Source organism: Pantherophis guttatus, chromosome 8 (assembly GCF_059756535.1).
Source record: "Pantherophis guttatus breed Tessera chromosome 8, ASM5975653v1, whole genome shotgun sequence".
Classification (NCBI taxonomy): domain Eukaryota; kingdom Metazoa; phylum Chordata; class Lepidosauria; order Squamata; family Colubridae; genus Pantherophis; species Pantherophis guttatus.
Window position 1 is genome coordinate 1,206,234 of NC_142070.1, and position 23,695 is coordinate 1,229,928.

At 51.4% G+C, this 23,695-nt stretch overlaps 2 protein-coding genes across 8 annotated transcripts in view; one reads left to right on the plus strand and one right to left on the minus strand.

Moving 5' to 3' along the window:
• The window catches only part of PAIP2B (poly(A) binding protein interacting protein 2B), a 30,951-nt gene extending 22,613 nt beyond the window's left edge, over positions 1–8,338 (plus strand). For 5 of the 6 annotated variants that reach the window (XR_015729044.1, XR_015729043.1, XR_015729041.1 and 2 more), the window contains exons 3-5: positions 3,142–3,327; positions 5,842–7,370; positions 7,440–8,338. Coding sequence is in view for 1 of the 6 variants with exons in the window: in XM_034426108.3 (XP_034281999.1) it covers positions 3,142–3,327; positions 5,842–5,898 (243 nt within the window). In the remaining 5 variants the exon portion in view is untranslated. Of the gene's footprint in view, positions 1–3,141; positions 3,328–5,841 lie in introns of all 6 variants that reach the window. The other variant, XM_034426108.3, reaches the window with a different exon arrangement.
• A 751-nt stretch (positions 8,339–9,089) lies between these two features.
• Positions 9,090–23,206, minus strand: NAGK (N-acetylglucosamine kinase). Of its 2 annotated transcripts, XM_034426111.3 has the most exons (10): positions 22,931–23,206; positions 19,293–19,377; positions 17,729–17,827; positions 16,915–17,056; positions 15,883–15,993; positions 14,772–14,884; positions 12,993–13,080; positions 11,941–12,038; positions 10,261–10,339; positions 9,090–9,580 (listed from the first exon to the last, which is right to left on the minus strand). In XM_034426111.3, the coding sequence occupies exons 1-10, from the start codon at positions 22,957–22,959 to the stop codon at positions 9,390–9,392; spliced, it is 1,035 nt and encodes a 344-aa protein (XP_034282002.2). In that variant the 5' UTR covers positions 22,960–23,206; the 3' UTR covers positions 9,090–9,389. The 2 variants fall into 2 exon arrangements, with proteins under 2 accessions (XP_034282002.2, XP_060538307.2); XM_060682324.2 differs by lacking the exon at positions 10,261–10,339 and having other exon boundaries at positions 22,931–23,100.
• Positions 23,207–23,695: the final 489 nt, after the last annotated feature.

A 23,695-nucleotide genomic window follows, 5' to 3' on the forward strand; every position in this document is an offset into this window, starting at 1 on the left:
GCTCTGAGGAAAGGCCAGGATTCGAATGCTTTGCGAAATCCGAAACCGCCGAGAGAGGAACCGTCTGTCCCTCTGCCAGGGCAGCTTGCAAGAAGAGGTTTAGCGCAGTTGTTTTCAAGAGTGGGATCCTAAGTTGCCCGCCCGGAACGGGGAAACTGCGGGAGGCTCTGACCTGCTAATTCCGGGAAGCGGCTGCTGCAACAGGGCATGGGACTGCAGCTTTGGGAATGAACCTTCCATTGCAAGCAGCAGGGCCTTGAACTCCGCCTGGGGAAAGATAAAAACCACACAAGGTTTGTCAAACCAGCCGGGGGTGCGTTGCCTCTTCACAAGCAGCAGACTTGTGCTGAAGGCAAACCCTGCAGCTTTCCAGCCCCCTTCAGGGCCAGGTCCGAGCTGAACTGTGGCTGCTGCAACGCTTAACGACTCCGAGTCTAGGGAGATTCTCCGCCATCTGGGTCACGGTTGTCCCAAAAGGAGTTTTTTTTCCAAAAGGCAACTGGACTTTCTGCCTTTTTTGTTTCCTTGAAGACGTTTTGCTTCTCTCAGCCAAGAAATACTGGGAGTAGGATTCCCACCCTCATCCAGAAGGTTTTTGACGTGAATATAAAGATAAAACCAGGAACTTTTCTTTGGGGTTTCATGGAAAAAGACTTTGGGGGGGGGGTGGATTGGATCTTTGATGTGATGCAGGGAGCAAGACGATGCACAGAAGTGGAAGCAGGCTTTGGTTCCCAGCATGGACGAAGGGCTGCCAAAGTTGACGGAGCTAAATTGACTGCTTTGGTTAAAGGGAAAAAAAAAACACGATTAACTTTTGTTTCCACTTCTGGACTTTGTGCTTGAGGTGGGGGGGAAAAAAGTAAAACTTTGATTTTGGGTTTTACCGGTTAGATAGGTTTGTTGTTATAGGAGTGGTACGGTGGCCTAGAGGTGGAGCTCTTGCCTCCCAATCAGGAGGCTGTGAGTTTGATCCTAGGTAGAGGCAGATATTTCTCTCTCTGGGCACACCGAGAATGTATCTGCTGAACAAAACTCTGCACTAGCGACAGGGAGGGCATCCGGCCATTAAAACACTCTGCTAGATCCATTCAGTTGCCCAGGCTCCACCCCGCAAGGGATCATGGGGTCGTTAAAAGGAGATGATGATAGGTTTGTTGTTATAGAAATGGCTAGTTTATTCTATTATGTAAAAGTAAAGAAGTTGAGGTTTGAGGTTATAATCTTATTCTACTGCACCAAGGAGAGTCGGAAGTCAACGCCTTTTCTTTCTTTCTTTTTCCCCTTTTTTTCTACACTTTTCCCTCCCCTTTTTTCCTACTATTTTTTTTGGCATTTTATATTATAAACGAATACAAATTCTTTTTTTAAAAGTGTTTCACTTCTCATGCAAGAAGCTCTTTCACTTCTAACTGACTGGTGATGAAGCTGAAGAAGCTTCTTGGCCAAGAAGCGAAATGTTTTCAAGGAAAGAAACTCAGGAAGTCCAGTTGCCTCTGCTTGCTCTTCTTAGTTTGGGAAGGAGCCGGGATTTCCCAGATTTAGGATCCAGGGTTTCCCGGCAGGGCTGGGCCAGCCTACTTCTGGAGAACTGGCTGGCTGAGTTTACACAATGCCCTCAGCCAGGTTGTGCTGGTTTTGGCTACTGTGTGATTGAAGGTGGGAGCGGAGCCTTCGCCCTGAGCCAAAGTAGGTTTTGTTTGGGTGTGTTGTGCCTTCAGAACACGGCAGCTGCGCTTCTTAAACCCGCTTCAGGATTTGGTGTGTTGATGACACCAGACCTAGAGACGGTGTTTAGCTGGAGGTGCCATGAGCGGCTGGCAGAGGATGTTTTCCACCGTTCACAGAGCTTCGGTCCTCGGGCAGCTTTCTGGCCTCTATTCTAGTCCTCCTCTTCCTGCTCCTGCTTTTAACCAGGGTCTGTTGGCTCCCTGCTCTGGAGTGGAGTAACAGGATAGCAGGGTTGGAAGGAACCCTGGAGGTCTTCTAGTCCAACCACATTCCCATGACAGGAGGCCCTGGAGCATGTCAGACAGATGGCTGCCCAGTCTTTTCTTAAAAACCTCCACCACCTCTGAAGGCAAGGCACTCAAGTGGTTAATTGTCTTCTTCACCATCAGGAAATCCCTCCTCCGTTCTAGGTTGCTTCCATCCGTTGTTGCTTCTCCTGCCTTCAGGAGCTTTGGAGAAGAGGTGGACTCACTCTCTCTTCTTTGGGGCAGCCCCTCAAATACTGGAAGGCTGCTATCCTGTTGCCCCTGGTCCTCCTTTCCACTAATTTCTCTCTGAAACGGGTGAAAAGAAGGTAGTTTCTCTCAATCAGGCAGCCTAGCAAGCGTTTCCTCCTTCCCAAGCAGAGATTTTGGTGGAGAGGTTCTGTGAAGTCACTGACGTGGCATTAACAATCTTCCCCCCCCCGCAACGTCCCTGACTCTGGGCACCCCCTCTCTGGCTCCTCGTCCACAGTGCCACCATCAGCAAGATGTAATGGGCTCGAAAACGCCAAATGGGTTTTAAAATCCCACCAAGTGCTGCTGGAATAAATCAAAACGGGTGCCGGGAGGCTATTTTCTGTGAGCGTTCGGTGGGAAAGCCAAAGTGTGATGGCATTCAGAAAGAAGGCAGTGGGTGAAGGTGTTTTAGCCTCCTTTGTTTCTTTTCTTCTTTGGTGATTCTGTCGCTAAGTTGTATCCGAACTCTTTGCAACCCCAGGGGGTCACAGCGCACTGTATTTACGACGGTCGCAGTATCCCAGGGTTTACGTGATTCCCTTTTGCAACCTTCCCACCAGACAGATTCACTTAACAACTGGGGTACTAACTGCAGGGATTCATTTCACAGCGGTGGCAAGGAAGGTGGTAAAAGGGGGCAAAACCTAGCCACTGTCTCGCTTAACAACAGAAATTGTTGGGCTCCATAGTGGTCATAAGTCAAGGACTGGCTGTATTGGATCTGTTTGCAGGGAAGTTCATGGAGGGTTTGAGACCCCGCTTGTCAGGGTGAGGACTTAATAAGGTGGGTGGACCCCGAGATGCGTTTCTTGAAGCTGGCTAGCCTAGCGGCCAGAGGAGGAGACCGGCCTGCGTGTGGCCACAGCCTCGCCCGCTGCAACCCTCTTTTCTGCCTCTGCTTCCCTGCCAGGTGGAGGAGGAGCTTCAGGAGCAGGACTTCCTGGACCGTTGCTTCCAGGAGATGCTGGACGAAGAAGACCAGGACTGGTTCATTCCATCCCGCGACCTGCCTCAAGGCATCGGGCAGCTCCAGCAGCAGCTGAACGGACTCTCGGTCAGCGAGAACACCCACAGCCACATCGCGGAGGACATTTTGGTAAGGAGGGGCGCCAGAGGGAGCCGGTTTATAATCAGCACTTCTGCGTTGAAAAAAACCTCTTTATTATTTTTATTGTATTTATTACTTACTAAGGGGCACAGTGGCCTAGAGGTGAAGACGCTCGCCTCCCACTTGGGAGGTTTGAGAGTTCAATCCTAGGCGGCGGCTGATGTTTCTCTCTCAGGGCACCAAGAGAAAATGTCTGCTGCGAACTCAGCATAGGCGTCAGGGAGGGCATCCGGACAGTAAATGCTCAGCTCCATTCAGTCGCCCTGACCTCACCAAGCCAGCTGACAGAACTCGGTTTTCAGGCTCCTTCCAGAAACCCAGGAGCTCAGGGACGAAGCTGACTTTAGGTGGGAGAAGATGGGGGGTCACAGCAGGAAAGGCTCTTTTCTTGGACCCCACCAGCTGCAGTTCTTTGGCAGACAGGATGTGGGGTGAGCCCCTCCTACTGGAGCGAGTGAGGCAGGCTGGTCCCATTGGGGTGAGCTGATTGGACCCACACGCCGTAAAGGTGTGTTAATGGTCAGTGGAGATACTCAGTCATCCAGGTCATGGTTGTCCCAAACCATGGGACAACCATGGGTTGTTTTTTTTTGTCTCAAGAGGCAACTGAACTTTCTAGTTTTTCTTTGAAGACATTTCGCTTCTCATCCAAGAAGCTTCTTCAGATCTACTGGATGGTAGGGAACGGAAGGATTTCTATTCCTTGCAGGCAGCTGGTCATTGGCATCCTTCTAGAGCAGTGTTTCTCAATCTTGGAAGCTTGAAGATGGGTGGACTTCAACTCCCAGAATCCCCCAGCCAGCGTTGCTGGCTGGGGGATTCTGGGAGTTGAAGTCCACCCATCTTCAAGCTACCAAGGTTGAGAAACACTGTTTTAGAGGGTCGTTGAGGCCACCTGGAGGTTTTTTCTGTGTCCTCGGGGTCACCTGAGTGGTGCAAATGGGTGAGGAGCTGTAGAGACCACACACACACAAAGGTTGAGGATGTATGTGGTGATTTTATTGTCTTACATAGTGACATTATATAGTTTGTTACTTTCAAGTTACAGTGTACTTGGCAGCATCTCATTGGCTACAGAATCTTCCAGGTAACTAGAGTCTTTGGTTAGCCATTACTGCTTTGCTTAAGCAGTTATAATATTTGGCTATAATTAAAATCTAACACACATCCCACTTCCTCTCCTCCTGTTCCTCTTGTTTACAGAATTAGGGTCTTATCTTCTAAATGTAATTTCCTGGCGCTTACGTGCAAGTAACCTTCCTTATCTGAGGTTTGCCATCCAAGATAGGAAAATCCCTGCACATATGCAGATTGCAGATTCCTACAAGGAGCCTTCTTGGGACTGCTGAAAGGAACTGTGTTGTAGAGTGGAGATGGATGATGTCGTATTCCTCCCCCCCTGTTGAGAGAGGGCTGCTCAATTTGGACACAGATGGCCTCTTGGACCTCCTCTTTCAAACCAGCAGCCCTCTCTGTCCCAAAGATGGCCTTGGTTGTCTTCAGAAGAGGGGCCCTTGTCTTTCCAATGCAGATGGGCTGCTGGATCTTGTCCTGATGGGTTTGTTCTCCTGGGTTACATAAATCCTTCCCCTCCCCACCATCCAGGCAGAGCTGAAGAAGCTGCTTGGATGAGAAGCGAAACGTCTTCAGAGAGAAACCAGAACGTCCAGTGGCCTTTTGAGGGGGGAAAAAAAGCACCTTTGGGACTTTATTAATAGTGTTCAGGAACACAGCCCTGGACTCGCCACCGTTTCTTTAGTGACCCTTCCAAGTGACACCCATTGAAAAAAGGGGCGGATAGCCGGACTGGAGGCCACTACAGCCTCCCCACGATCACACGGTCAGAATTCGGCCGCTTGGTAACTGGCATGGATTCAGGACCCTTGCGGTGTCCCCTGGTCCTACGATCCCCCGGAGTGACCTTTCCCAGCCACCTTGCAAAGAAAGGGATCCACTTAACAGCTTCAGGGATCCGCTTAACCCCTGTGGCAGAAGGGGGCAAAACTCATTTAACAACTGCCTCGTTTAGCAACGGCAAATTTGGGCTTAATTGTGGTCGTAGGTTGAGGATCGCCAGTCGGGGGTTCCAGTCCTGAGAAAATTAAAGTTGCTGGACTTGCGGCAGTTAAACCAGGGGTTTGGAGGTCGGATGCCTGAGGTTTGCCCCTGCCAGCTTGCCAGACCCCGTGTCTCAGCCAGGCAACAAACGGAGGCCAAAAAGGTTGCAATATCAGGCATGATCCATTTAACAACCACCATGCTTAGCAATGGAAATGCTGGCCTCAATTGTTGTCTTAATCCGAGGACTGCCTGTAAGATCTTTAACCCGCGTTCTTTCAAGGCAGAAATTTGTCAGCGCGAGGACCAGTTTCCCCCCCCCCCCGTGTCGTAATTGAACGGTCGCTCAACAAATGGCCGTGTGTGGAGGCCCACCTGTGCAGGAGTCCTCCGTCACTCTAATCTCTCTCCTCTCTGCCCTCCCTCTTTTTCTCCCCTTTGCAGAGCAAAAGCACCTTAAATCCGGACGCCAAGGAGTTTGTTCCTGGAGTGAAGTACTGAGTCCTCCGGCCCCCTTCGTAAAGACTTTTTTTCTGCGTGGGTGGGTGTGGGAATGGGGTGGGGGGAGCGGGGCCCATCAGCACTGGTGGGAAAAAGACTCTTTGCCGGCCAACCGGAGGCCTCCTAAGCTACTTTCATCCCTCTTGTCGTCTTGCTGCGTTGGGACATTTGGCAACCAAGTGGGGAGAGAAGCCGCGCTCGCCGTGGGAAGGCGCCAAAGGGCACCTCCGGACGGGGGTCCCCGCCCCCCTCTGCTTTCTGTTAAAACAGTCTCCAGCCTAGCCTGACCACCAGCAGCGTTTTCTGCGCGTCCCCGTGCCCCCTCCCCTTGGTTTTAGCGGCTCCCCCAGGCGGGATTTGGGACCTCGGTCGCGGGGTAGGCGAAGGTGCCCCCCCCTCCTCGGTGGACGTTTGCAAGCACAGCGGGCACGCAGGCTTCGGCCGCCGGGCGTTTCTGCTTCTCCAGCTTTAGGGGCAGCCCCTTCCTCTGTTTTGCTTTTGCCCAGGGAGGGCGGGTGGGGGGCTTCGATGGGAACTGGGGCCAGCCCCTTGTGGCGGTGTGTTTTGGGACAGGAAGGCTGGGCGTCTGTGGGCTCGGATGGATGTTCCCTCCGTCCGGTGGCCGACCACTGGGGGTTCTCCTTTGGAGGGGAAGAGGGAGGTGGTGGGTTTTTCGAGGAGCTGATACGTTAAGGGGTGCTGGGCGTTGGGAGAAGACGTTGGGTGTAGCCCCCGCTGCCATTTCCTATCCTTAATGCCTCTTCTAAAATTCCCTCTTCTGATCAGAGCAATTCCTAAAACAAGAGTGTCCAATCTTGGCAATTTGAAGACCTGTGGACTTCAACTCCCAGAATTCCCCAGCCAGCTTTTGCTGGCTGGGGAATTCTGGGAGTTGAAGTCCACAAGTCTTCAAACTTTGCATAAGTTGGGCATCCTAAAAGGATGGCTGGGAGCTACTGAAGGTTTCTCCACCAGAGACGCCCTCCTGCTTTCCATGCTGGGCATCTAGAATCCCCATCCTTTGCAGCCATCCCCAGTGGAGCCCACCCATGCCCACTACCACTTTCTCCCGTGAAAAGGAAACCCCCAAGGCCCAGACCCGGAGGGGGAAGGAAGCAAGGGGCCGCTGCCTTCCATACTCTTCGAGCAAAGCTTAACTCCTATGATCTCCCACCCAAACGGTCCCTCTCCAGAAAGCTGCTCAGTGGAAGTGAAGAAGGTGTCCTCCTTGAGGTAGCTTTGGCAGAAGGAGAAGCCCTGCAGGCTGGACGCCCCACCAGGCAAGGAAGTCCAGAGGTCCTTTATGACAAGCAGGAAAGCTCCCTCAACCCACAGAGCTTGGGGCGACCCCTAAATTCCACCTCCGGCCAGGTTGTGAAGACACCTGAGAGATTTTTCCTTCTGCTTAGCAACAGAAAAATTGGCCGCCTCTTTGGGATAATCCAGGGCTCTCCAAATTTGGCCACTTGAAGGCTTGTGGACTTTGACTCCCAGAATTCCCCAGCCTGCATATGCTGGCTGGGGAATTCTGGGAGTCGAAGTCCACAATTCTTAAACGTTTGCCCCTGATAATCTAAATGGCCATCCACTCCAAGCTAAGGACCTCTTCGTCGGAGATAACCTCCTTGTCAGGATGGCGGGCGAGACCTCCTCCTCCTCCTTTGCTTAATAACATGGCTCCTCTCCCCCACCTCCCAAGTCAGGGGGGGCTATGACCCTTTTATAACCTATGGTTCAACTCCCAGAATTCCTGAGGCTCAGGAATTCTGGGAGTTGAAGTCCACAAGCCGTAACAGGGCTGTAGTGCCCATCTCTGCCCTAAAACTTGGCTGAAGCCAGCCTTCCTCCATCTGCTCCCTTCCCAACAGCTCATCCTTCCCTACCACTGTGGCCCCTGGCATGATGGGGCTTGTAGTTCAGCTCCTGCAGAAAATCCTGGCAGGGCTCCTTTCCTGCAACACCTGTGCCATCGGGTTTAGCTTGGTGCTGCTCTGAAGGGACCCAGCCTGCCCCTCCCCTCCCTCATCCCTCTCTTCCTTTCATCCATCTTCTCCTTTTCCTTCCTTCCTGGACACGGCTGCTTGCAAGCAGAGTTGGGCCAACATCAGGATCCCCTTCCCAGGCAAAGTTGACATAGGAAGCGACGGGTGTTGCAAACAGGAGCAAAAAAAAAAAAAAAAGGCTCCAGATTCCCCCTTCCCCCTGGGGTTGTTTTTTGGGGGGGGAGATCAGGAATGGCTGGGGATTCTGGCTTTTAAGCTTTGGGTGGGGCAGAGGAGCTTATATATTTTCCTGCCTTGGCTGGTTTGATGAGAAGCGAGGGGCAGGATGGTGCAAGGCCCCCCACTTCCCTCCGATTTCCTCCCAAGGAAGCCTTTGCAACGATGCGCTGCCCATTTTTACAGGAATGCATTCTTCAATAAACCGATTTTGAGCTGGGCGTGGTGGCCGGGGTCTTTTTGGGATCTTCCCGCTCGTGCAGGAAACGCTCTGCTGCCCCCCAGGGATGGCAGCCTGGTTTGGGGGGCGGTGGGGCAGCAGAAATGCAGGGACAGCTGGCAAGACAGCCTGGGAAGCTGGGGAGAACCTCGGAGGCAAAACTTTTTATCTAAATGCCAGTCAAGCTTTGCGGGAGGCCTTAAATGCCTTTGCTTTAGGTTAGGCCTGAACTTCATGGCTCCAGCTGGTGGCAGCCCCACAGTTGTAGGGCTGCTAAGCCCCTCCGTGGGTCCTCTCTTGTCCAGGACAAGCAGGGCCTTCCTGGGCTGACTCAAGCCATGGGGACCGGTAGGGTTAGCAAGAGCTGGTCGGGCTCCATCTCCCTTGCCAGCAGGAATCCAAACTTTTGGGACAGGTAGGCCACAACGGAGCCCCAAATGTCCCTTGCTAAGCCAGGCGGCTGTTAAGTGAGCTTTGCCCCCATTTTACGACCTTCCCTGCCAGAGTTATTCAATGAATCGCTTTGGTTGTTAAGTGAGTAACCCGGTTGCTAAGCAAATCCGGCTTCCCCATTGACTTTCCTTGTCAGGTCGCAAAAGGGGATCACGTGACCACCCCCACCCCCCCGGGGACACTGCGACCGTCATAAATATGAGTCTTGTCGAGCATCTGAAGTTTGATCATGTGACCATGGGGATGCTGCAATGGTCATAAAAGTGGAAAACGGTCATAAGTTCCTTTTTTCAATGCCATTGCAAATCTGACCGGTCATTTAATGAATGGTTGTAACAGAATAACAGAATTCGAAGGGATCCTAGAGGTCGTCTAGTCCAACCCCCTGCTACACGGATGGCTGTCAAGTCAAGGGCTACCTGTATCTGCCGTGTGTGTGTGGTATTGCCCCTGAGGCCACACTACTTTTTTATTAAACAACTTTGTGTGTGTGTGAGAGAGACCTGCCCATACAAACAGAGCCCCTCCCAAAGCAGCAGAGAGAGCCCCCCACCCCCTCCCCCAAGCAAGGCTGGTGTGGAATTGTTCGGCGCCCGTCTCTAGGCAAAGGAATGAGTGTAGAAGACGTCCACGTTGGCTTTGTAGTCCAGAGGGAGGACTTGGCCAATGTGTTTGGCCCCCAGGCTGGCCCCTCCCAGGGCCGAGGACTGCTTCAGCTTCAGCAGGCTGAACTTGGAGAAGGCCCCGTTGAGCCGCTGGCTGTGCGCCTGGCTGAGGACCTGAACGAATCCTGGAAGAACAGTAGAACAGAGTTGGAAGGGACCTCGGAGGTCATCTAGTCTGAACCCCTGCCTGACACCATTCCCAGACAATCTTTTCCTGAAAATCTCCAGTGATGGAGCACCCACAACTTCTGGTGGCAATATGTTCCACTGGTTAATTGTTCTGACTCAGGAAATTTCTCCTTAGTTCTAGGTTGCTTCTCCCCTTGATGAGTTTCCATCCGTTGTTTCATGTCCTGCCTTCAGGGGCTTTGGAGAAGAGGTTGGCTCCCTCTTCTTTGGGGCAGCCCCTGAGATATTGGAAGACTGCTATTATGTGAGAAGGGAGCCATCGGACTCCCTTCCAAGAAGGGCTCCTTGCCTTGGACAGCTCAAGCAGGGGCCACGCTCCATCTGCTTGCAAAAGGGAAGACCCCTCCCCGTGGCATTGCCTCCTTCATGGGCAGCCTGAGATTTTTAAGCTGACACTGGCCCTCCTTTTCATTGGGCCAGGGGTCTCCAACCTTGGCCACGGTTAAGACTGGTGGGCTTCAACTCCAGCCAGCAAGACTAATGGACTCCCAGAATTCTGGGGGTTGAAGTCCATAGTCTTCAAATTGGCCAAGGGGCTGGAGACCCCTGCTCTGGGGGCAGCTGACCCGGAAGCAGATTCAGCTTTGCTGAGGTGGGCAGCAATGGGCATCCTCACCTCCTCTCATCATCTCCCAGCTCTTCCACACGGATCCCACGCAGACGACTGGCAATCCCAAATCCCCTTGGAGCAAGATCTGCAGGGAATCAGAAGCTGTGAGGATCTGTGAGTCGCCTTTGATGGCCCCTCTGTCCAGGATACGGGTAGTCCTCGACTTACGGCCACAGTTGGGCCCAAAGTTTCTGTCGCTGAGTGAGACAGTTAATGTGCGTTTTGCCTCCTTTTACGACCTTTCTCCCCACAATTGGCCTAGTGCAGTGATGGCTAACCTTTTTGCCATCGCGTGCCAAAAGTGGGGGGAGGGGGGCGGTCGCGCGCATGTGTGCCCACACCCATTCTATGTGCCCTGTCCCACCCACGCATGCGTGCGCGACCCCCCTGCACTCCGCCTTTGGCACGCAGTGGTCCCGGTAGGCTGATTTTTTGCTCTTCCCAGGTACCAGAGCCTTTCTAGGAGCCTGGGGAGGGTGAAAACGGCCTCCCCTCCCCCACCCCGAGGCCGGAAACAGCCCGTTTGCTGACTTCTGGCCTTCAGAGGATCTCTGGGGGTGGTGGGGAAGGCCATTTTCGCCCTCCCCAGGTTCCTAGAAAGGCTCTGGAGCCTGGGGAGAGCAAAAAAACTGGCCTTCCCAACCCCCCAGAGGCCCTCCGGAGGCTGGAAACAGCCTTTTTCCTGACTTCGGTGGGCCCAGAAGGCCCGAAAATCAGCTGGCAGAGATGAGTTTACGTGCCCACCGATATGACTCCGCGTGCCACCTGTGGCACATGTACCATATGTTCGCCATCACGGGCCTAGTGTGATTAGTCACACGAGGAATTGTCTCTGGTGTAGAAGCAGACCATGTACTCGCACAGCAACAGAGAGAATTATAATAATAATCATACCAATAATAGGGAAGTAAAGAAGATAATAAGGATTAATAATACTCCAGCCCTACTATATGGGTAAATGCAGAAAGAGCCACACCGCTAGACACACAACTATAGCGACGTCCTGAGTGGAGGAGTGGACACGGTTTATGTCTTGGACGCGAAGGGCCCGTCGTTATTTTCTCAGCCCTCCTCCTGACCCAGGCGATGTACAGGTCCTTGGCGGGAGGCAGGCTGGTTGCGATTGTCCATTCTGCAGTCCCAACTATCAGTTGGAGTCTCTACTTGTCCTGTTGGGTCGCTGCATGAGACACAACAACTCTCCTTTTTCGTGGTTCCTACCTACGCCAGGGTTTATCAAACAAGCCACCATTGATTCATACAAGATGCCAAACCACATGATGGCTTAGGACAGAGGTCTTCAAACGTGGCAGCTTTAAGACTTGTGGACTTCAACTTCCAGAATTCTCCAGCCAGCTATGCTGGCTGGAGAATTCTGGGAGTTGAAGTCCACAAGTCTTAAAGCTGCCACGTTTGAAGACCTCTGGCTTAGGGCAAAGCCTCTGGAGAAGGAGGCGCTTCCAGCTAGAAGCCAGCTTGGATCCAAATCAATAAAAGAGGAGCCCCCTTCCACCTTCATCCCTGGGAGACCCCTGAACCTTGCTCCCCCCGCATTATGTCCTACGGTTAGGATCACTATGGCTGTTTCATAAGCCAAAATTAACTTTGGAGGGATGTTAGGGAAAGGAAGCAGCAACTGCCCTCAATCCTGCCCCTTTTCTTGCCGTCCACCCCGTGCTACATTACCTGGTCAATTTTGGGCAGGACGGCCACGATATGCCGTGCCAGGACTTCTCCAGCCTTGTGGAATACGTAGCGGCACAGGGGGTCCCCAGCCTTGGCACCTGCATAAGAAACGGGGAAACGGTTTTGCCCTTTTCTTTCGCCTCCCCAACCAGCCTGCAGAATACAGGATCCTCCCCCAGGATGGTCCTTCCTTACCGACGAGACTTGGGTAAAAAATAATCTAGCTGGGGATTGTGCCAGAGTGTCTGTAGGCCAGCCCAACCGGCCTCTCTTGAAGCTGCACAGCATCACAACAGGGTCTCCTACACTGGGCGTGTCCCGTCACTTTCACAACAGAAGCCTCATTTTCCTTTTTGATGGCCTAATCGGTGTCTCGAGTGGACTTCACCTCCCAGAATTCCCCATCCACTTATAGCAGTGGTGGCTTCCTCCCGGTTCGGTCCGGTTCGGCCGAGCCGGTAGCGGTGACGATATGACGTCACCGAACCGGTTCTCCAACCCCCCCCACCGACCCACGTTATTCTTACCTTTTATTTGGCCCCACCCCCAATCTATTGCTGCCTCCTGAGTCCCAGCTGATGACTAGAGGGGAAAAAACAGTTTAAACTCTTGCCGCGGGGCTTCAAAGGGCCGTCCTACAGCTGATCAGTGTTAAAAGCAAACAAATGAGTCGGGTCGTAAGTGCGAGGACTGGTCGTAAGTACGAGGACCTTCCAGAAATGACTGACCAGCTAGCCACGCCCACCTAGTCACATGACCTCCAAGCCACACCCATAAAATAAGCCACGCCCACAGAACCGGTAGTAAAAAAACTTAGAACCCACCCCTGACTTATAGCTTGGTCACACCTGGTGATGCTCAAAATCAGTTGTCTCTCAACCTGGCAACGTCAGAATTCCCCAATACGGCAACTACCCAATACTGAGGGGCAAAACTTTCCCGTGCTGACTCAGCATAGTCCAAGAACTTGATTAAGGATCAGCCTGAGAAGGGATCCTCCTCCAGGGTTTTTTTCCCCTAAAGTTACCCATCCCTTCGACCTTCAGGCCTACCTTCAGCCACTCTCTGGCAGAACCCTGCAAACTTGGACTTCTCAAAGGTCCTGTAGAGGTGAGTTAGGAGCCCCATCCGGTCGGAAACCTGTTGGAAAACATGAAGAAAACATCTCTCTCTTCCTTCCTGGCTCTTTCTCTTTTCTTCCTTCCCTCCTTCCTTCCTTTCCTTTCTCCTTTTCCTTTTCCTTTTCCCAAAGCCAATCTGAATCCCAAACACACGTTATAATAAAAATAATCTGGACTACCTAGTTAGCTGCTGCAAGAAGATCAGGCAGACTAACTAGAAGCAACGGCATGACAGAAGTGGCAACAATGGCGCACGACAAAGAGCCGCAGTGGCGCAGTGGTTAGAGTGCAATACTGCAGGCTACATCTGCTGACAGCCAGCTGCCTGCAGTTTGGCAGATCGAATCTCTCCAGGCTCAAGGTTGACTCAGCCTTCCATCCTTGTGAGGTGGGTAAAATGAGGACCCAAAACGGTGGGGGGGCAATGTGCTGACTCTGTAAACCACTTAGAGAGGGCTGAAAAGCACTGCAAAGCGGTATATAAGTCTAAGTGCTATTGCAATTGCTTTTGGAAGATCTGCAAGAATAACATTTGTCTGCAAGCAAGAACTGATGGGACCATAAAATAGACATACTGATTAGAAAAGGAGGGCACTAAATTGGTCTGGGACTTTAGAATTCAATCAAACCTTGGTTTTGAGCCTTGGTAGTACAGTGGTCTAAAGCACTCTGTTATTAAGACCAGCTGCCTGCAATTACTGCAGGTTCGAATCTGGCCAGATTTAAGGTTGACTCAGCCTTCCATCCTTTCTAAGGTAGGTAAATTGAGGACCCAGTTTGTGGGGGCAATAAGCTGACTTTGTATAAATATACAAAAGGATGAAGGCTATTGCTTAACGCATTGTAAGCTGCCCTGAGTCTCTGGAGAAGGGCGGCATATAAATCAAATAAAAAAAAAAAAAAAACAGGCACCTATCACATAACCCCCAGATGTAACAAGTGTTGATCAGAGAGACAAAAATCTGGATAGTGGACATGGCAGTACTTGGAGACAGCAGAATAGAAGAGAAAGAACTGGAGAAGGTAACAAAATACAGAGACCTAAAAATAGAAATAGAACAACTGTGACAGAAGAAAGCAAAGTTAATCCCAACATAATTGGCCCCTTGGGTGCAATCTCAAAGCAACTGGAACTGAATCCCTTGAACGCCCATCGGCATTGACAAATTCACCATCGGTCAATTGCAGAGCGCAGCTTGACTTGGGAACCGCTGACATCCTGCGACGAGACCTCGAACCCCATCAAACAACATCTGCCTCTCGCAGGTCCTTGGGAAGGACAACGGGGGAATAAAAATCCCATCCGAACACCTGGCTGGCTATGCAACCAAAGATCATAATACTGACTTATTCACTAGTTTCACCTCTAGCGTTAAGAGATCGGCTTCCAGAGAAGCTCAGAAGCTCCTCAAGTCTTTCCTTGGAGCTCAGAAACCCTGCAGATGTGTCCCCACCCCAATGTGCCTCTCCTGAAAGAGGAAAGTAGATCCGACCATTCCTTCAGCACTTCTTAGCAGGAACTCCTTCCCACGAGCCCCACACCATAGCATCACCCTGACCTACAGCCTTCCCAATGGGAGACTTCCTGCTTCAGCCGACCTACAACTTTGGTCTCCCCTCCCCCTCCCACAGATGCCAGTCCCCCATCAGAGGAGGGTGATGCTTAAGGTGTGGTTTGGGGGTGGGGGTGGGGGTGGACCACCTGCTTACCTGGAAGTAGCCAAACATGGCCTGCTTGACGTAGTCAATCTCATGTGGTGGGACCTCCAGGTTGTCCAAGCCATCAAACACAATCTTCACAGCCAGGTGGGCAATCCAGTAAGCTGCCACAGAGACCAAAAGAGATGGTCAGCCTGTGGCCTGGATTTTGCTTTGACCCCCATCCATACAATACAGGAAATCCAGGTCCTTGGGTTCCCAAGGAAGCCGCTGTCCTACAGGCCTAGATAAGACGGGCGAGGGTTGGCAGCCACCCCTTCAGCCTCAAAGGTCCTAGTTCTCTGCCCAGGCGCATCGCTCCATCGCCCTTTCAGCACGTGGCAACTTGGTAAAATTGATCTAGACTCTCTTAGGGCAAGGATGGTCAGCTATGTTAACTTTACAATTGGCTCAGGCATTCTGGGAGTTGAAGTCCACAGGCCGTGAAGTTGGCAGAGTTGCCCACTCCTGCGTTAGGGGATAAATGTGGAACATGCATCAGCCCAGATAACACAACTAGCCTTCGCCACGTGGTGTCCAAGATCCTGGGCAACCTCACAGAAAGCTAGCTTGAACTGGCCACCGATCATTGTCTTCAGTGGCGCATGTAGGGAAAATAGAATAGAATAAGAGTTGGAAGGGACCTTGGAGGTCTTCTAGTCCAACCCCCTGCCCAGGCAGGAAACCCTCTACCTTTTCAGACAAATGGTTGTCCAATCTCTTCTTGAAAACCTCCAGTGTGGGAGCACCCACAACTTCTGGAGTCAAATTGTTCCACTGGTTGATTGTTCTCACTATCAGGAAATTTCTTCCTAGTTCTAGGTTGCTTCTCTCCTTGATTAAGAGCAACAAAGATGATTCGGGGCTTGGAGGCTAAACGGACATTGAACGGTTGCAGGCATTGGGTATGTCTAGGCAGGATCTCCCCCTTGGGGGTTGGACTAGATGGCCTACAAGGTCCCTTCCAACTCTGTTAATCTGTTAAGGTCTGAATCTCCCAAGAAGTCCTCTGTGGATCCAAGAGCTTTTTCCACCAGGTCAGAGGAACAATGATGTGCTTCATTGCCATCTTCCGAAGCCAGAACTGCAAATTTATCTGTTGGGTCACGGATTATTTCCTTACCTGATCCTTCATCGCCCATCATGTGGCCCCATCCTCCACAGCTGATCTGGGAGCCATCCGGATTGATGAGCTTGCAGTTGGAGCCAGTTCCTGAGATGAGCACCACACCACCTGGAGGGGAAGAAATGCCCACGAAGGGAGTCCGAGGACGAAGGCCCTGGGGGTGCTGCAACGGTCGTAAGTGTGAAAAATGGTTCTAGGTAACTCTTTTCAGTGCTGTTGTAACTTCAAACAATCACTAAACAAACTGTCATCAGTCGAGGACCATCTGTATTGGGGGTTCAAGTAATTTTGCCCCCTTTTTAGTAATTGTGTTACTAATTTAAGAACTGCAGTGATTGACAACAGCTGTGGCAAGAAAGTCATCAAATGAGGCAAAATTCACTTAACAGATTTCTCACTTAGCAACATAAAATTTTGGGCTCAATTGTGGTCGTAAGTTGACGACTAGCTGTACTATCCTTCGTGGGTAACCTCACCAGCAGAAGCAACAATGGGAAATCAGAAACACAATTCTGTTGAAAAAACACCAACACTAACCAAGTGCTCCACTATCAAATAAAACCCAACTTCCCTCAAGAATTGGTGAGCCTCCTAATACCAAACTGTATCTAAAAATGCTGGAGAATCCCTGGCAGCCTGGCACTCGGACAAGTCGGTCATCAACAGACACATCAAAATAAACCACATTTACACATCATTAAAAAGAGACAATGCAAAAGCTAAGAAGGAAACAAAAAGACCGGAAGCAGCCAACACCCAAGGATAAACAGGGATTAACACCAGACAAACAATCAAGCAGAAAATCAGAATCAAGGAACTATCAGAGGGCAAGTCCCATATTTCCTTGCACTGATGATGTGAACTGATTGGGTTATAAACAAGCTCAGAGAGTATCAAGAGAAGGAAGGAAGGGAGGGAGGGAGGGAGGGAGGGAGGGAGGAAGGAAGGAAGGAAGGAAGGAAGGAAGGAAGGAAGGAAGGAAGGAAGGAAGGAAGGAAGGAAGGAAGGAAGGAAGGAAGGTAGGTTTACCGGTGTTGGTAGCAGTGGCTATGGCTCCAATGGCATCGGTCGTGATAAAGTAATTTTCGCTCAGACATGGGAAACGGCGCTTCATGTCCTCCACGAGCTTCTGGATGGCTTCCTTCTGCTCCCCTCCACTCAGGGAGAGACCCTGCAGCCATAGATAGCCACACTGTGAGCCCCCAGCCACGACTCGACAAGCCCCCAACCCCCGAGACAGATTCTGAAGGAGACAGCCCCAAAATGTACCAGCATTAGGGGGAAATCATGGCGGAAGGTGGGAGGAGGAGATCCCCTAACCTTCTCTGTGTCCTGGGAATCTTTGGATGTTATGGACTACCTAGGTGGTCCCACATCTGGAACCTCTGGACAGAGAAGTCTCTTGAACCTTTTCTAATAAACTCCCTGGGTTTCTGGGGCTGGAAGCTCAGGAAGGGATTCCTCCTTTTACTTTCACTTTCACTTTCACTTTCACCTAAGGACCACCAGTTGGGGTTGAGGTCCTCTCTGGCAAACGTGGCCAACTTCTCTCACTGCCCAAAGGAAGGCTAAAACATACGAAGAACGGAGGCAGGAATTGGGCATTTCTAGTTTAATGAAGAGAAGGACTAGGGGGGACATGAATGCAGTCTTCCAATATTGGAGGGGCTGCCACAGAGAAGGGGGAGGGGTCAACCTATCCTCCAAAGCCCCTGAAGGCAGGACAAGAAGCAAAGGATGGAAACTGATCAAGGAGAGAAGCAACCTGGAACTAAGGAGAAATTTCCTCACAATTAGAACAATTGGGGGGGGGCTTTCCTGGAGGGGGGGGCGGGAGACTCACCAGCGATCGAAGGGGAATGTGTGGGTCGCCCCCGGCCTTCCTTTTGGCATCTTGGATCATGGCGTCAATCCGCTCCAGGCAGGTGTCCGACCCAACCAGCTTCTCGCCCAGAGGAGGAAAAGAGACACACTTACAGCCCTTCCTGCACACATTTAAATATACCTGGCCCTCCCTCTGCCCCCTGGACCCCCCCCGTATCTTAACTAAGCTTCACAGCAACTTCCCTCAATGGTGCCCCCCCATCTCTATTGGGGAGGGGGTGTCTCCTTTCGGCCTCCCCCACCCTCAAGCCCAGGCTGGCATCAAACTCAGCCCTGCCAAGCAAAGCCAACTGCAGGTAGCAGCTGCCAGTTGCAGCTCTGGATTGGGGGCAGGGGGTGGGGAGGAGACCCGCCCCCTGCTGGACCTAGCTGCCATGCTGGTAGGGGGTGGCTGGTGGTCAGGGTCCACACCCTGCAAGGCAAAATGGCCCTAAATATCTGCAGGTATTCTACACCACGAGGGTCCAACCTTGGCAATTTTAAGCCTGGTGGACTTCAACTCCCAGAATTCCCCAGCCACTCCACCGGGCTTAAAGTCCACCGGGCCTACAGTTGCCAGGGTTGGACACCTCTGCACTACAAATAGTCCTCGACATATGACCACAATGGAGCCCAGAATGTCTGTTTCTAAGTTAGAAATTTGCTAAGTGAGTTTTGCCTCATTTTACGACCGTTCTTGCCACATTTGTTAAGCGAATCACTGCACTTGTTAGTCACCCGCTTGTTAAGGGAATCTGGCTTGGGAGAAGGTCGCAAAAGGGGATCACATGACCCCGGGGGACACTGCGACGGTCATAAATAGGAACCAGCTGCCAAGCATCCGAATATCAATCAGTGACCATGGGAATGCCGGAAGAGTCATAAGTGTGAAAAATGATTGTAGCAGGGCATTTTTTTCAGTGCCGTTGTAACTTCAAATGGTCACTAAATGAACTGTTGTAAATTGAAGACTGCCTGTAGTCTTCCTGGTACTGGCCAATGTTCCTGTTGCAGGCTACTTCTGCCGGCTGCCGGCTGCCAGGAGTTCAAATCTCACTGGCTCAAGGTTGACCCTGCCTGCCTGTCTGCTATCTATCTATCTATCTATCTATCTATCTATCTATCTATCTATCTATCTAATCTATCATCCATCCATCCATCTCCACCTATCGTCAGTCTGTCTGTCAAGAGCCGTGGTGGCACAGTGGTTAGAATGCAGTATTGCAGGGGAACTCTGCCCACTGCAAGCAGTTCGATCCTGACCAGCTCAAGCCTTCCCTCCTTCCGAAGTGGGTAAAATGAGGACCCAGATGGTTTGGGGGCAAGAGGCTGACTCTGTAAACCACGTAAAGCCCTGTGAAGTAGTTTGTAAGTCTCAGCACTGTTGCTATTACTATTTAAATATTATTTTCCAGAGCATCCTTCCGAAGGAAGATTGCCATAGAGCTGGGAGTTTTTTTTTCTACATGCATAGGAACGAAAGCAAGATCCCCCTACTCACGTTTTCCCTTTGCCCTCCCCCTCGAGAAGGGCCCCATCCTCACCCAGTGGTTGGTGCAGGGCCCCTCGGTCTCGGCCAGGATCTTGCCATCTTCAGAGAGCAGCACCGCCGTGGAGTGGGTCCCGCCCCTGCCGAGGAAGAAAAATGCCACTTGAAGTTGAGGGGCTACAGGAGACGAGGCTGCTTCCCAGCTTGGCAGGGGTCAGTCAAGTACAGGAAGCCATTTGTCCCAAAGGTAAAACTAATCTTCAGGGCTGCCTGTTAACATCTGCTCTTGTCTTTAACAGGCAGAAAGTCCACAAACGGTTTCCAGTTCCTTATGAGCTGAGAGGAGGGGCAACAGCTCCTTAGATAAGAGGCAGCTCAGCCCCCAGCAGGAAAAGGGTCACGGCAGATGTCTTGGGAGGGACCCTCAATAGCTTCTTGGAAGGTAAAGGTGGGAGGGCAGAAATGGCAGAAATTGTACAGGTGGTCCTTGACTTACCAAAATTGAGCCCAAAATTTCTGTCACTAAGCAAGACAGTTGTTAAGTGAATCACTGCAGTTGTTCAGTTTTGTAACCCGGTTGTTAAGTGAATCTGGCTCCCCCTTGACTTTGTCACATGGTTGCAGAAAGGGGATCACGTGAGCCTGGGACATTGCAAACCGTCATAAATGTGAGTCAGTTGTCAAACGTTTGAATTTTGATACCTATGAACCTGGGGAAGCTGCAGTGTGGAAAACGGTCCTAAGTCACCTTTTTCACTACTGTTGTAACTTTGAATGGTCACTAAATGAACTGTTGTAAGTGGAGGACTATCTGCATTCTCACGTAAAAATTCCATGGAACAATAGAAAAAAACACAGAAGAGAATCTTTGAGGCTCAGGGGGTGAAATGTGGGGTGTTTGATGCTCTCTGAGCTTGGTTTTTCCTTGCAGACGTTTCATGACCCAACTAGGTAACGTCATCAGTGCTAGAAGAGAGCGAGGTTTGCTCTCTGCTTGCACAGTAGTGGCCAAAATTCTGGAAACCTTTTGGGAAAAGTGTATTTTTGAGGTTTGATGGCTAAGAACAACCACTTTTTTTTTTTGGAGTTTCAAGAGAATCCTATTCCACTGCTGGAATGGCCCAGACCTTCACCCAATGGAAAATCTATGGAGCCGACTAAAGAAACTGATTAGTCAGAAGCCACCCAGCAATAAAACCCAGTTAATAGAAGCCATCATTCCATCTTGGTTTCACATGAGAACAGCTGCAGAACTAAAAGACTTGGTTCACTCCATGGGAAGACGCTGTAAGGCTGTAATTCATGCTGAAGGTTACCCAACTAAGCATTAACTGATACGGTGATAATTTTTATATATCTCATTTTTTCTAAGTATTTCACTTTTCTTCTTCATACTGTAACTGCTATTCTAATAGCAAATCCTTCATAAAAGTTATTGCATTTATTTTTTTTTATTTAATATTTTTATATGCCGCCCTTCTCTGGAGACTCAGGGCGGCTTACAATGAGTTAAGCAATAGCCTTCATACTTTTATATATTTTATACAAAGTCAGCTTATTGCCCCCACAAACCAGGTCCTCATTTTACCCACCTTAGAAAGGATGGAAGGCTGAGTCGACCTTGAGCCTGGTGAGATTCGAACTCGCAGTAATTGCAGGCAGTTGGATGTTAAATGCTGCCTTAGTAGGAGGCATTAGCCTCCTACGCCACTCAGGCTCTTTACATTTACATTCTTGATTAAATCATCTCTCCATTGATATATAATTTTATGGTACTGCTCCAAAAAAAAAAAGTGGTGTTAATAGCTACTTTCAGAAAATCCACTTTTCCAAAAAGGTTTCCACAATTTTGGCCACTCCTGTTTCCAAGGGGCTTGCCGTGTCAATGTTGGTGGGAGCGTTCTTAGTGGTTCCTTGATTGGGTTGTTATTTATTGCTGGGATTGTGTGTCTTGATTTCCTTGATTGGATCTTGTTCGATCGTTGGTCTAATATTCATCTTGGTTATAATCTCTGCTTTTCTGGGTATCGAACCACCAAGACCACGTCCAGCAACACTGACCGGCTGCCTGGAGAATTCTGGGAGTTGAAGTCCACCCATCTGCAAGGCTGAGAAACACTCTTTTAAGCCCACAAAACAGGCTCATCGGTTTAAGCCCTTCTCTGCCCAGCTCGCAAGCCACAATCTGCAAAGTAGTTATCTCAAGTTTCCAATGTTCTCTCCCTTTGAAGCCGGCCAAGAAAGAGTGCAGAGAAGAGCAGCCAGGATGATGAGGGGACTGGAGGCTGAAACATAGGATGAATGGTTGCAGGAACTGAGTTATGTCTAGTCTAGTGAAGAGAAGGACCAGGGGAGACAGGATAGCATCTTCCAGTATTTGAGGGGCTGCCCCAGAGAGGAGGAAGGGGGTCAAGGTATTTTCCAAGGCACCTGAAGGCCAGACAAGGAAGAATGGATGGAAACAGATCAAGGAGAGATTCAACCTGGAAATAAGGAGAAATTTTCTGACAGTGAGAACAATCCACCGATGAAACAGAAGTTGCCTTCTGAAGTTGTGGGAGCTTCATCCCTGGAGGCTTTCAAGAAGAGACTGGGCTGCCATCTGTCAGAAATGGTGTAGGGCAGGGGTCTCCAAACTTGGCAACTTTAAGACGTGTGGACTTCAAGTTGCCAAGTGTGGAGACCCCTGGTGTAGGGTCTCGTGCTTGGGCAGGGTGGTGGTGGACTAAATGACCTCCAAGGTCCCTTCCAACTCTGTTAATCTGTGAAACCTCTGTAAAACCAGTCAAGCCTTTGGCCCAGCCCGGATCTCAGTCCTGACATGCTTTTCATGGCTTCCTTCCTCCTTGCATGGCAGCCCTGCCCAGCCCCATGGAACATCAGCTGTTTTGCAATCTGGGAAATGCCCCTCTTTCCTGGGGGGGGGGAGAAAGGGGGGGGCTCAAGTGAGGCCAACCCCGGGAATATTGCAGGGAGGGCTGTTTTTAGGAGCAACATCTGTGAATAATAAAATAATTCCTTTTTTTTTTCAATGCAAGCGTTTCTTTTTCGAGCCTACTGGTTTTTCCTCCAGCCCCGATGACGTCATCCCCTCCTGCAAATCAGCCGGTGGGTGGCCTCTCCTGCAACCAGAAGCCCGCGGGCGCCATGCTGGGGAAGGCTGCCGGTTGCAGGTAGCCTTCGCGGGCCCCGACCCCCATCTCCCCCCTCCCCTTGTCCATTCACACCTGCTTCCTGGCACGAAGCCAACGCTGAGTAAGCCGGTCGGGCCGGGGTGGGAGTTTGGAGGGGGGGAGGGGTCTTGTTGCAAAGTTGCAACACTCCAAAGGGCTTTCCCGGAGGGATGTCTCCAAGCCCCCCCCAAACTTTTGAAGGGTCCTCGGAGCCCCTACAAAGCGGGGATCCAGAGAAGAGAAGACCCCCCCACACACACACTGCTTGGACCACCCAATACCTGGGGTCCGGGGCGGGCCACCCCAATTGGGCAGGAGGGGCGACTCCCAGCCAAGCCCCCTCCCCTTCGCCGGCCCCATCCCGATTTGGGGCGGGCGAAGCCCCCCGGCGCTTGCATCGCCTTCCCCGCCTCACCTGGACCAGGTGAGGCGGCAGGTGAGGCGGGGAAGGCGATGCAAGCGCCGAGGGGCTGCTTGAAGCTTCCCCCGGCTCCTCTCCCGGCGGGGCCGGCCAGCTCACCCTTCCACACCGCCGTAGACCGCAGCCATGGAGCTCCGCCGCTCCGCCAGCCCTTCCTTCCTTCCTTCTTGCCGCCTCGGACCGCCCCTGCCCGGCCAGCCCTCCAGCGGGGGACGGGGGAAGCCGCAGCTGCCTAGCAGACACGTGTTACCGGCCCCGCTCCGCCCCCTTCCCCCGGGACACGTGTCCACCAGGACCCGCCTCCTGCCGCCGCTTCAGATGGAGAAGGCAGGCAGGCAGGTGTCCGGCAGGTGAAGCGGCATCTCCGGAATCAGCAGCAACGGAGGGAGGGAGGGGCTGCTGGGGAGGAGGAAGAGAGGAAGGAGGGGGGCAGCGTGTGGGTGTCCCCCTCCCCCAAAAGGGAGAGGGTCCCACCTGGCAGGTTCAGGTGGTTGGAGACACTTTCTGTGCCCGCAGCACCAATCCTGGAGGGGGGGATGTGTTTAGATCTCCCACCCACCCCCATCTCAACCTGGAGGGAAATAGCCCCCTTCCACACAACCCATTCAGTGGACTTCCGTTTTTTTAAAAAATATTTTCATTAGATGATAGAATAGAATTCAAAAAAATCTGAAAGCAAATGATAGGACCCAGTGGGGGAGGAGGGAAAAGGGGAAAGAGAAAGGAAGGGAGGGGAAAGGGGGGGGAGCCTTGACTTCCCTTCTGTTGCAGTAAAATGAAGCATTGACATCCAGGCTCAACTTGTCACTTTTACCAAATAGTATAAACTAGCCATTTTTTCTATAACAGCAAATCCATCCAATT